Consider the following 13,768-nt stretch of genomic DNA (forward strand, 5'->3'; position numbering starts at 1 on the left):
ATCTCTCCTGAAGCAATGTGAGCCTGTTCCTAGGAGTCCACACTGAAAGGAAATCTGAGAGGGAGAAATAGTACAGATGCTAGGACCTTCCACGCATTCTAGCAGTCCCAGTACTCCTTGAACATTGTGGACTGCTTGCAACATATATGAATCAGGAAATCTCATGCAAATATATCAGTGAAGTACCAAATAAAAAATATTAGTATGCAGTTTTCATGTGTGTTGAGCAAACACATACCCAATATCATTAAGCAGAGAGAATGGCCTTGGCACAAAATCCTGAGGGTATGTTGGGGGCAGGACTAGGGCCTCACATTGTGCACTTATGTACATCTAGCTTAATCTCATTGTATGCTGAGTAAAATGACTGCAATACCTCCAACCAGCAGAGGGAGGACTGGCTCGGGGAGTATCACTTACACGCTCTACATTCAATTCTGGGGCACATTTACAATCACACAGTTAGCATACTAAATACTGTAATGAACTCTCTGTTATAAAGTCATTATATTCAGTAACAGTACTCATTCGCGGGTGCAGAACTAGTATTTAGAATTCATTATCACTCGCTCTGTTAGTCAGTACGTATAACTACTTTTTGGCTACACTGTTATCATTGAGTCAGAACAAATAATTTTCCTAAGAAGAGAGATGCATGAAACACAGAGGTAAATCTGTCTTCTGTAATTGTATCATCAGAAAAGGTGTTCAAAGACTTCTGATGCTCTATCAGATGTACAAATGTGAAACGTTTCATCTGTGCACTTACCTGAGTCTCTCCCAACACATCACGGTTCTCAATTGGGAACGGATTTGCAGAAATGGAAAATGTGTACACTGGGTCTTTGGGGAAGGTGGTGGGGATCTAAGAGTCAAACACAATAACAGAGTCAGTACAACAGAAGCCTAAAATTACACTGGATGTTCTTGTGCTTAGAGGTAAGGTGTTTAACCTGTGCTAGGGTAGGGTACTTGACAGAACCATTTCTTACACTGCATTTCTCAGTGGGCCCCTTTTGTGACAAACAGGTGTCTTAAAAATAAATGCTAGGCATGGGTGCAGGGCCAGCTTTAGCGCTGGTGGCGACCGGTGCAACAATCTTTTTTGAACCCCCCCCCCCCACTCCACACCGCAGATTACCTCACTACCACCCAGCAAAAGTGCCCCTTCATGTCTTGACAGCCCCTATCTCACATTCATTTAATTTGTTTTAAAATGCTGGTAAAGGCTGGCTTTACTAATCCACTCAGCAATCCACATAAAACAGACCTGTTATTTGCAGCACGTATATTATCCCTCTGCACTACTTTAGGCGAGTAAAAACTGGCACTAGACAAAACTCCATGCTCCCTCTCTAGCAGGAACATTTATCACAAGACTTATCTTGACCTTTGTTTTTTTCTGGATGCCCAAGGTACTCTGCATTAGGTGGTTTTAAATCGTAGGTTATTGCTAAACAACGTGCTCCCATCCCCCTGAAGTCAGTGCATCCCCCTCCAGGTCAGATCCCAGTGTGACTGCACCGGTCGCACTGCCAGCGCTGCACGTGAGTGCAAATTAAAACATGCATTCCAGAGGCAAGTTACACTCGGTCATTGGAAGCAACGTGTGACTTATTAGCCTGCCATGGTGTACTGGTACATGCCATGCTAAAAAACAACAAAGAAGGTATAGATCGGAAAAACAGACAGCATACAAGGGCACCAGAAAGAATGGGCAGCGATGGATGCAGGTGTGTAGAATACACAAAGGTGAAAATCACTTATTGAGAAACTCTAAATGAAGGGCTGGATAAACAGTCATGTCTAGAGGACAAGTGCAAGTAGATAACATATAAAAACACCAAAAAAGGGACTTTCCTTTACACACAGATCTATAGGATACTCATGGATGGGGATCTCAGATTTAACCATTAGACAAAAAATAGATATGACCATACAGGCTGATCTGGCAAAAGTTATGCTGGTCCAGAAGATACATTGGCTAGATAGCACATAACCAGGCCACCCAAAGGAGCCAAAACCTAGACCCATATAGAGCATGGGCCAGACGGAAGAGATATGGGAGATTTGCACAAAACTCTAGCTTCACACATTTTAGCAGTACTCACATCTATGATGAGATATTCCACAGGCAGAGGGCGTGCTAACTGCGTGATCTCATTGCCAAATTTGTCTATGTCCTGAAAAGAGACAAGGAGGTGGTTAATATTACAAATACCAGTGGGGGTTCAACAGTTCAACACCAAAATCCACCTAAATACTTGCCATTTAGAAAAGAGGTACTTGGCTCAGGGATATAGGAGTACATATTGAATATAAATCCTTACTGCGCTTTTCAAGCGAGGAAATCTCCATTGATAAATAAACCTGTTTATTGTAGGATGACACACAGGTCAGTGGACCCTCAGGCAACAACTAAATGTAACATTCAGACTTTCGGGCCCACTGAATAAACCAGACAGTAAACTGCTACAATGATTAGACAGTAACTGGCAAATGTCAGTCTAGAATATAAACCACATTTTAGCAAGAATTTCTAAAAAGGCAACCTGGGGATACTAAGTATCCCTTTACTCACACAAACATCAAAGCTACAAAATAAATGTTACACAGCCTTATCCTTCTCAGCAAACTGCCCTACACTGGTACAGTTTGTTTGCCATCTAGGTAACCTTCTCCACTCCTTTCTAAGCACCAACACTTTATTGACCTCTACCCCATCATCAGCATCCACCTTGGCTTCAAGTACCTGAAGCCTTCATTCAGAGCTTTTTAATCTGTAGGTGTCTCCTAATAAGACTAATGCAGCAGATGGATGGTGAACCAGGGATCTTGCTTTTCAACTGCAAAGCCACATTTGGAGGAATTCATATGCTAAGGGTTACCTGACCATTCACATTAGGCACCAGTAATGCTAAGTCAGTGTTAATTTATAACACACTTAAAAAAAACAAATCCAGAGAGCCACAGGCCTGAAATGTTCCGCTGGGTTAAATGAAGAAACATGGATATTTAATTAATAACACAAATATTAGGCTTTTGGCCAGTGAGCAGTTAAAGCCAATTACATCGGATTTATGACAAACTTGCTGCTCTAGTGCACTGCATAAGGCCATTCATGGCAGTCAGTTCAGTCAGGTAAGATGGAACACTTTTCTACGTAACCTACCAAATGTCATTTCATGTTCTTGAACAACAAGTCTTTTTTCATTTTTTTAACTAGAACTTTTTTCAGAGACCTGGGACTTATCAGTCTCCATTTTCAGAAACAGCAGTTATTGATGGTTGTTTAACAATATCTTCTGTTTCCTGGGATCCTTCTGTGCCCAAAAGCCAGCAAAGTTGAGCCATCTAAGCCAGTAAAGCAACCTCTTCAAATATTGTTATTCACCATGAATAAAATACAGGCCTGGCACTGACACTGACAATCAACCAGACCAGCAACCACTCTCCTCCAAGCCACAGCATCTGCTCTCCCACTTCTGTATTTACTTTCCCTTATGCAGGCAATCCGGGACTCAAGCCAGAACCCTCACACCTTCTATTTGCATGCAGGATATTCCCTCACTGTATTGTGGGGCCACTCACTCTATTGATTACCATACCAAAAGCAGAACTGTCTAAAACCACCTCAGACAGTGCCAGGCACATTCACTCAGACCCCAGATCTAGCTTGATTCTCTGTTAATCCTCTCCCAGACCAGCAATTTCCTGTTCCCCAGTCTCCCTCACATCCAAACCTGCCTATTCTATTTTGCTCATTCAAACCTCAAACTCCCACCAGCCCTATTTCTCTCCTCTCACCCCATCATCCACATCACAATAGTCCATGCCCAAATCCTGAAGCTGCTACTCCTCATTTTCAACCTCCTAAGTTCAGTTCTCCTAAATCATCTGCTGCATACACATATTTCATTCATAATCTCCCATTTCCAGACCAGGACCCTCTCCCTACGTCTGATGTCTCTCATTCAGATACTCTGGGCCAGATTCACCTCGCTCTCAAATTGGCTCCCTCACTGCTTGCCTTCACCTTTGTCTAACTCAGCAACAGGGTCTCAAAGGCTGAGGCCCTCACCCTGCCAATTTAGACCCTCACCCCTAATATGCATCTGCAAGGCCTGACGCTGCTCAATCTCTCATACCATATCCAGACTTCCTAGTCCAAATTTGTATACTATACCCCAAAAATCTCTCCCACTTCAGTAGTCATTTCCTAAGGTCTCACTAAGCCTCACCCAGGCTCACATCACTTTCGTTTTGAGATGACGCCTTGAGTTCCCCATGGCTTCTCTAGTCTAAAGGCAGACCTCTTAAGGAACCAGAACACTGATATCTTGATACTTTTTAAAATATGCATAAGCAAGACAAACTAATTTTTGCAGCAAACATACTTTAAAAAATATAAAATTATTTAAATATATTAGTTTCAAAGATTACATATTTTTTCCATACGTAAGCCAAGAATAGCAAACAGCAAGTTCCAAAGCTTTTATAATTAAGCACAGTGAAGAGCATGAAACAAGTTAGTTAACTTCGACAATGCTTTTTCTGGTGGAAACTCTAATAGCAGATTGATAGCTTTTTGAACTTCTCATGGTATCATACTGGACCTAAAGACCTTTTGAGCAACTGTTCCAGCACACCAGTAGGCGATGCCATCGTACGCCGCGTTGCTTTGGTCCCACCTCCGGACATGACATTGTGGAGCTCTATATAGGCACCACCCTGGAGCGCTGAGGTCAGTTTACAACAAAGTATACCGCACCCTTCGACACGAAATACCAGAGATAGATTGACAACTTTAATTGGGCATACCTTTACATGGGTTTTATTAACAAAACAATGAACGCACAGTTCCAAAAGGATCAGGCAAATAATGTTCCCACCCTAGTTCAGGGGAGATCAAACTACGGTTCTTGTGAATAACCTGAATCAGGAACAAGTGCCCTCACTCACCAATAGGTGGCATGCTTCATCATCGGGCTTTGCTCCTCGTCAGACTGGCACTGCAATGTCTGATGGGCCCCTCATGGGGGCTCTTTGCCGGAAATCTTTTGTAGAGCGATGTCGTGAGTGAATGCAATAATGTGGGACTGGTGTATAAGAATTGTTAAAACTGACTAGAAGGACCATGTAATGAAATGTTTAATGAAGATATGGGCCTCTGTCAAGATTAAAAACAAATAGAAGGGGGAAGAAAGAATAATGTCAGTCTTACCCTTTTCAAAAAAGGAGTCAAATATTGGAAAGCCCTAAAATCTAGGAATCAATTATGTGTAAGGCAGAGCTGGATATCCCTACACTGCCTAAATAGAAAAAGGTCAACATGTTTCTTCCTAAAAAACACAGTATAAAGCGATCTAGGTGCGATTCGTCAGGACCTAAATTTAATCATACTCAATCCTCACAGCTGTAATCAGTATAAGTTTGTGAAACAGGAATCTGAAAATAATGAAACAATACAGCATGAATACCAAATTCCAGTATAATACAGTGTTGAAAAGAACAAGCCAGTGTGAACACTAATGAAAATCCCTAGTGGTGCTCGTGACCTGTGAATTATCACTTCTAAATCACAACAAGGTTGAGGTCCTTACCCTCCTCAAATTAAAGGATGGCCCCAACAGAAATAGTGGAGGACCTACTTTATCCCGCCAATACAATCATCAGCGAATCTGGAGTACAAGGAAGAACAATAGTTAATTCATATCAACAGTAAATGTCAACGGGACCCTCAACAGGATTCATCTATGCATGAAACAAATATATCAAAGAAAGACCAAAAGTCTAATGTTACACAAAGAAATACTAATAATAAATAGATCATGAGTAATCATATATGATGTAGGTGACAGTTCCTCATCTGGGTGATTGTGTATGCCACTTTAGAAGTGGTTGAGAAGATTCTCACCACCAATACCTAGCCTTATGACATCCCCATCAGTTATGTCTTAGAATGTGCCACATTAGCCCTGAAAGAGAACTTTTTCCAATTCGGGGATGACTTGTATCACCATATTTAAAGCACTTCTATGGGCACTACCTTTGCTCCCAGTTTAGCATGTCTGTATATGTACTCTTTTGAGAAACGCTATATTTTGGAACCCACACAACCCTTTTTTTGTTTCTAATATCCGATGATGGCGTACATACATTGATGACATTCTGATTGTATGGAAGGGGGCAACAGAAGTGGCCAGCAGATTTGTGAACTGGATCAATACATAAGATAAACATTTATGCTTTAGTGCCACCACTTCTGACAAGGAGGTAGCTTTTCTGGACTTACGGATCATATTGAAAGACGGAATTTTACATTCTTCCATCTTTCATAAACAGACTGATAAAAATAGCTTATTACTTTTTGACAGCCATCACCTGCCATCCTGGAGGACCAATTTACCTTTTGGTCAATTTCTTAGACTAAGACGTAATTGTACTGACACTAGTGATTTCCATGAAAAGAGCTTGCAATATTCAGAGAGAAATTTTATTGACTGATTCCATAAAAGTAAAACAGACGGGATTAACTTGTGTGTCCACATTTACTACCCTGAAGAATCAGGTAAAGAAGTATATCAACCTCAAGTGGTCAATTTTGACTAGCACTGGAGAATCCTTAGAAAACCCCCTATTTGCTTTTAAGAAGACACAGAACATCTGGGATTTCATTGTTTATACTAGACCAAGAAAGCCCTTGGATGTTAAGTTACCACAATCTTGGCTAAAGGTCATCATCCATGTGGGTATTGTAATGTCTACCCCCTGTCTATGAGCACCGCAGAATTAGATTTAGGGGAGACACAAGTGGCAGTTGACTAGGCATACGAATTATCGTACCAAAAACTGTGTTTATATAATTCTATGCCCTTGCGATCTCCGGTATATAGGCATGACTACCAGGATGGCAAAGACACGAATTAATGAACATCGCAGCACTATAAGATGCCAGCGTGCATCTACAAAGTTGACTATACATTTCATTGAAAACAAACACACTGGATGATATGAAATGGGTCATCCTGGAGAGTGTTTTAGATAACGGAGAATGCACTAAGAAACTCTTTGAGAAGGAACAACGTTGGGTGCACAGATTGAGGACCCACATCAGGGGTCTCAACGATGAGGTGCCCTGGTCTGAATAAATATAAATTAATTTTCTATGTTAGTGCTTGTTTGGGGAGGGCATGGGTAGCGGTCATTACTCTGATTTTGAGTTGTAACTATAGACTTTTTCAGATATATGTATCCTGTACATCAGTCCTTTTATGTTTAGGGCTTGTAGTTACAACTATTCACTATACCTTTGTGCCCTAGGAATAATCATTTGTACCTCTGGATGTGGGCCATGTACACGCTCTTCTAGCAGCCACTCCCCCGCAGTTTGTTTTCATCATTAGTACTGTCCTGAGTTCAACATGGTTTCCTTACTTAATATGGGACAATCTAGTATCATTTTGAACCAACATAAGAAATTTGTACTTTGCTGTCTTACTATAGTACTTTTAAGCATCTGCCCCCTTGAATTGGCGGCTGCAATACTCTACTGTGACACTTTTTTTTTCTTATTATTTTTTCCTTTCTTTGTCCCACACCAAACAGCCTTTCTTCATAATATGCATTTCCACCTTTTATAGACATTTTAAGATGGCAACAGCCAATAAACAACGCAAGTTCCCTTTTTTGTGTCTATGTTTCCTGGCTAATCTCTACAGAGACTTGCTAAAATGGTGACCGTCATCATATCACTAGCGACGCTGGTCCTCTTTTGTTTTCCATGCCCAGATAACTAACTCTACCCTCCTTTAAATATCGGCCTCTCTGCACCAGATCAACTTCCGGATACACGGTGAGGGGTAGGTACAGACGGCAGCCGCGATCTACTATCAAGTTAGTGCCCCCATCTTGAGCCTTAAATTAGACGTATGCATAACGGAGTTTTTGAGTTGCCCTGCATACTTTTACTTCAGAAGGGGACCCCGCGTTGCATTGTCAACATTACCTTGATACTAGTGGTTTGCACTCTCTACTCTTGGGCTATGCGTACATAACCATGTGGGGCACGTATACCTATGAGTGTATTTATGATGTGAGTGTGCCATTTGCATACTGTATGTGATTATTGGATCCAACGGGCCCCTTATTATGATTGGCATTTGAGGAACTGTCAGTTTATACAGTGAATAACTCAGTTTATCTCATCAATGTCAACTAGATGTATTACTTCTTGGTGGGAGTGGTCACCCGCCACATAAGACTGTAACAGATACCCATAAAGACTAACGTTATATGTATATCCATTTACCTGTTTTTTGGTATATACACAATCACCCAAATGAGGACCTGTCAGCCACATCATATTTGATTATTTATGATCTATTCACTATCAGTATTTCTTTGTGTAACATTAGACTTTTGGTCTTTATTTGATATATTTGTTTCATGCATAGATGAATCCCTTTGAGGTTCCCATTGACATTTAATGTTGATATGAATTAACTATTGTTCTTCCTTGTACTCCAGATTCGCTGATGATTGTACTGGCGGGATCAAGTAGGCTCTCCGCTATTTCCATTGGGGCCCATCCTTTAATTTGAGGAGGATAAGGACCTCAACCTTGTTGCGATTTAGAAGTGATAATTCACAGGTCACAAGAGCACCACTAGGGATTTTCACTTGTGTTCACACTGGCTTGTCCTTTTCAACACTGTATGATACTGGAATTCGGTATTCATGCTGTATTGTTTCATTATATTCAGATTCCTGTTTCACAAACTTATACTGATTACAGCTGTGAGGATTAGGTATGATTACATTTTGGGCCTTGACGAATCGCACCTAGATCGCTTTAGACTTTTTTTTAGCGAGAAACTTGTTGACCCTTTTCTATTTAGGCAGTGTAGGGATATCCAACTCTGCCATACACATAATTGATCCCTAGATTTTAGGGCTTTCCAATATTTGACTCCATTTTTGAATAGGGTAAGACTGACATTATTCTTTCTTCCCCCTTCTATTTGTTTTTAATCTTGACAGAGGCCTATATCTTCATTAAACATTGCACTACATGGTCCTTCTAGTCAATTTAAAAAATTCTTATACACCAGTCCCACATTACTGCATTCACTCACAGCATCTCTCTACAAAAGATCTCTGGCAAAGAGCCCCCAATTAGGGGCCCGTCAGACATTTCAGTGGCGGTCTGACGAGGAGCAAAGCCCGATGATGAAGCATGTCACCTATTGGTGAGTGAGGGCACTTGTTCCTGATTCAGGGTATTCACAGGAACTGTAGTTTGATCTCTCCTGGACAAGGGTGAGAACATTATTTGATTGATCCTTTTGGCACTGTGCATTCATTGTTTCTTGACATATATGGGAGTACATGCACAGGACCAACGTTTCTTGACTATTTTGAGCCCTTCTATTTGGTTTTGGCCTTATTGTACAAGTTTGTTACCTTCGGTAACGATATATCTGGAAGAGACATATTCTAGTTGCAGATTCCTTACCTTTCAATTTCCCCAGGCATCAGCCTGGATCTGGAGATTTTTCTTTGAGCAGTACCTCTGTGTGCCATCAGGTGGCGTTGGTCGACTCTGTAGGCGTTGTTGGCACTGTGGTTGCCATAATGACGTCGCAGTCATATATATAGGCGCCATCCCGGACGTCAGTTTCTTTTCACGACTTTCCACGTCAGTAGCGCTGAGCCATGAAGAACACGGAGAATAGTGCGCCAAAACTAGGGCCCTTAAGGGAAGTTCCTGTCCCTAGAAATCAGTTTGCAGTGCAGGGAGGATGGGCCAGTCGGTATGGAATCTGAAACTGGAATATGTCTCTACCAGATATATTGTTACAGAAAGTAAGTAACTTGTACATCTGACAGAGATTTCTAGTTGCAGATTCCTTACCTTTGAATAGATACCCGAGCAATACCATCTCTGGTGGTGGGGTGCAAACCAAGATCATACCAAGAAGTCCTTCAGGACCGAGTGGCCAAAGTAGCCGTCCCTGCAGACCTGACTGTCCAGTCAGTAGTGTCTGGTAAAAGTGTGCAGAGATGCCCACGTTGCTGCCTGACAGATGTCCAGGACTGGAATGCCCTGTGCTAGCGCTGTGGTAGCAGCAGTAGCTGTGGTGGAGTGAGCATGCAAACCTTCAGGGGGGTTACTTCTTAGCCAGAGCGTAGCACATTTTGATACATAAGTTTACCAATCTTGAAATGGTCCTCTTCTGCACCGCCTTCCCCATCTTTGCATCCACATATCTCACAAAGAGTTGATCGTCCACCCGCAAGTCTCTGGTACGATCAAGGTAGAACGCCAACGCCCTTTTTGGATCCAGGCGGCTGAGTCTCTCCTCTTCATGTGAGGGAGCATAAAAGGTAGGTAAAGTGATGGACTGCCCAATATGAAATGGTGTAGCAACTTTAGGTAGAAAAGAAGGCCTTGTGTGAAGTACCAGTTTGTCAGGGTGTATTGCCAGGAACAGTGGTTTAGATGAAAGAGCTTGGAGCTCACTTACTTTGCGGGCAGCGGAGATGGCAAACCAAGAAGACAGTTTTGATGGTTAAGAGCCGTAAAGGGCAGTTGTGAAGCAGCTCGAATGGGGCCCACATAAGGTATGTTAAGGGTAAGGGTATGGGTATGGGTTCAGATCCCATTGGAGGATGATGAATGGGATATGAGGAAAAGGATGTGTGAGGCCTTCAAGAAACCTCCCAACAATGGGAGATTTGAATAAAGAAGGTTAATCTGGTGACCTCAATAAAGCAGAGATAGCAGAAAGATATCCCTTAAGGTTGCCCAGAGTAGATCCTTGTTGGACAAGGGAAAGAACTTGAGAGAGGATCGACAGATCTGTCGATGCACCATGCCACAAATTTCTTTCAACAAAAGGCGGATATAGTTTTAGTTAAGGGATGCCTGGCTGAAACAATGACATTACAGACTTCAGGGCAGCAGGTCAAAAGACGTCAACTGTCGCTGCTCAATCTTCACACAAGGAGATTTGCTGTGCTGTGACAGAAGATCCTCACAAAGAGGCAGTGAGATCGGAGGAGCTATGGCCATGCTCAAGAGCTCTGGATACCAGACTCTTCGTGCCCAGTCCGGAGCCACCAGGATGACTTGGGCCCGGTCTTGCCTGATCTTCTTCAGAACCCTAGGCAGAAGTGGTATGGGCAGAAAGGCGTACAGGAGGCCTGAGTTACACTCGTGACGAAAATCATCACAGAGCAAATGGCGCCTTGGAAACTCCAACGTGCAAAACAGCTGACATTGCTCGTTCTCTATGGCGGCGAACAAGTCTAACCAAGGTTCTCCCCACTAATGAAAGAGGCCTTCCACCACTTCCGGATGGAGACGCCATTCATGAAAGACCACGCATCGTTGGCTGAGTTTGTGTGCCCTGGCATTCAGGGAGCCCGCCAGGTGTTGAATCACCAGGGAAACGCCCTGACGTTCCAGACAAGTCCAGAGGCGAAGAGCCTCTTGACAAAGGGTCCACGACCCCACTCCGCCTTGTATGTTGAAGTACCACATGGCGGTGGTGTTGTCTGTAAACACCTGCACTGCTTTCCCTTTGAGAGAGGGAAGAAAGGGAGCGTATGAAAAAACGTTAGGTGTAACTTCGGCACGCTGATAGTGAACCCCAGCGAATGCAAAAGGTTCGCCATAGTATGGAGGTGGGAGACGACTGACTGGGGCGAGTTTGCCTTAAACAGTCAATCGTCGAGGTAGGGGAAGACTAGAACCCCCTAACCTGCGCAGGTGAGCTGCCACCATTAACATCAGTTTCGTAAACACCTGAGGGGCAATGGTACGGCCAAAAGGGAGCACGGTGAACTGAAAGTCCTCGTGACATACCACAAATCGTAGGTAACGTCTGTGGGCCGGCAAGACGGGGATGTGGAGATATGCGCCTTGCAAGTCTCCTGGGTCCAGGGCAGATAGGACCTGAGCCAATGTCAACATATTGAACTTCTCCTTCTTGAGGAAGAGACTGAGGGACCAAAGATTTAATATAGGATGAAGACCCTTGTCATTTTTCGGCACCAGAAAGTAGCAGGAATAACAACCACAACCCACTTCTGGCAGAGGGACCCTCCCTATAGCTCCTTTGGCCAAAAGTGCTTGGACTACCTCGTGGAGGTGCGCCATATGATCCTTCGATATGCGATTGTATGAAGGAGGCATGGCTGGAGGGGATGTCTCGATGGACAGGGAGTAGCCCCTTTGGACGATCTGGTGGACCCTCATGTCAGAGGTAATGGATTACCAAAGGGGCAGGTGATGGCAAATCTTGCCACCAACTGGTTCCTGGTGTACCCGCAGGCTAGGAAGGTTTGGAGGCTTAGGAGGGGGCGGAAGTGGTCTGGGCAACCCGCTAGCTCCCTGATCCCTGGGAACGTGGGATCCCGCGTCCGCACAGGGGCTGTACAGCATGCGCAGGTCGATGGCTATGGGGGAAAGAACGCAGTTGGGAGCCCATTCCGTAGCCAGGAAAGGGGCGAAAGGCGGACGGCTGGGGTCTAGGAGAAGGCGCAAGGCCAAGGGACCAGGCCGAGGCTCGGGAATCCTTGAAGCGCTCTAGCGCAGAGTCCGCCTTGTCTCCAAAGAGACGTGTGCCTTCAAAGGGCATGTTCATCAGAGATTGCTGGAGAGTCAGTCGTATCCAGCCCACAGTGAATCATGAACTTTGCTTTGTCCCTCCCATCTGTCACGGCTTGGGTAAGGACAGTCCGGTCCTGGAACTCTAGGCACCACATGCACGACCATATCACAGAGAGAATGGGAACAGAGGGCCAAAAGGCATCCGGTGTTCACGGACTGTAGTGCTAGACTGTTGGAAGAAAACATCTTCTTTCCCAAGTTGTCCAGTCTTTTTGATTCCCTATCCAGGGGTGCAGCAGGGAATGCGCCAGATGAAGATGAAGCCTGGATGACAAGGCTCTCAGGCGTGGGATGTTGAGTGAGGGATTTGGGGTCTGATGGTGCAGGTCTATGGCGGCGTGCAATCGTCCTATTCACAGGAGCCCCTGTGCTGGATCTGGACCAGGTACCCAAGGGGACGTCCGTCAGTGCTTCATTAAACAGGAAAAGAGGTTCGTAAGAGGAAGAACCCGGTTGAAGCACCTCTGTTAGGAGATTAGTCCTAACCTCCACAGAAGGAAGCTCGAGGTACAAGATCTCAGCTGCTGTTCTTACCACCATTGAGTAAGAAGCTCCCTCCTCCGTAGGCACGGAAGGGGGAGAGAGCATGCCAGCATCAGGGGAGGCGTCACCCAATTCCTCTACCTAGTCCATGTTAGGGTCAAGCTGGTATTCCAAAGGGTCGAGCGGCCCCTCTATACTCGCCCTGTATCCATAATCAAAAGTATCAGGGTCCGGATCAACCCTGGGCCCAGGAGAGCCTATGGAGAATGCAATCGGCATCGATCGATGCTGTTCTGGCTACAGGTCATCGGGTATAAGTAAAGGATCAACGGCGATACTGGGCACAATGGGCGTCGGGAGCGTTGACGCCAGGGAAGGTCACGCTGTTATGACCGGCATCGGGACGGATTCAGAAGCAACTCCGGAGGGACCCTCTGGAGTTGGGGCGAAGCGGACGACTTGGAACCTGAGGGGACCCCTACTGACTGACCTGGGCCCGAGGGTGTCAAAGGTGGGCCAGTCTGCCCAAAAATGAGGCGCATGGCCTCATAGAATTCTTTCAGTTGGCCAGGGGTGGCACCGGCTCCCTGGAAGTCGGGGAAACGC

At 44.4% G+C, this 13,768-nt stretch overlaps 1 protein-coding gene across 1 annotated transcript in view; it reads right to left on the reverse strand.

Annotated features, from left to right (window-relative positions):
• The window catches only part of NPLOC4 (NPL4 homolog, ubiquitin recognition factor), a 340,333-nt gene that overhangs the window by 59,581 nt on the left and 266,984 nt on the right, over window positions 1–13,768 (reverse strand). The window contains exons 13-14 of the mRNA XM_069199778.1: window positions 2,112–2,183; window positions 770–865 (exon numbers count right to left, since the gene is read on the reverse strand). Of these exons, the coding sequence (XP_069055879.1) occupies window positions 770–865; window positions 2,112–2,183 (168 nt within the window). The remainder of the gene's footprint in view (window positions 1–769; window positions 866–2,111; window positions 2,184–13,768) is intronic.

This window comes from Pleurodeles waltl, chromosome 7, assembly GCF_031143425.1.
Source record: "Pleurodeles waltl isolate 20211129_DDA chromosome 7, aPleWal1.hap1.20221129, whole genome shotgun sequence".
Taxonomy (NCBI): domain Eukaryota; kingdom Metazoa; phylum Chordata; class Amphibia; order Caudata; family Salamandridae; genus Pleurodeles; species Pleurodeles waltl.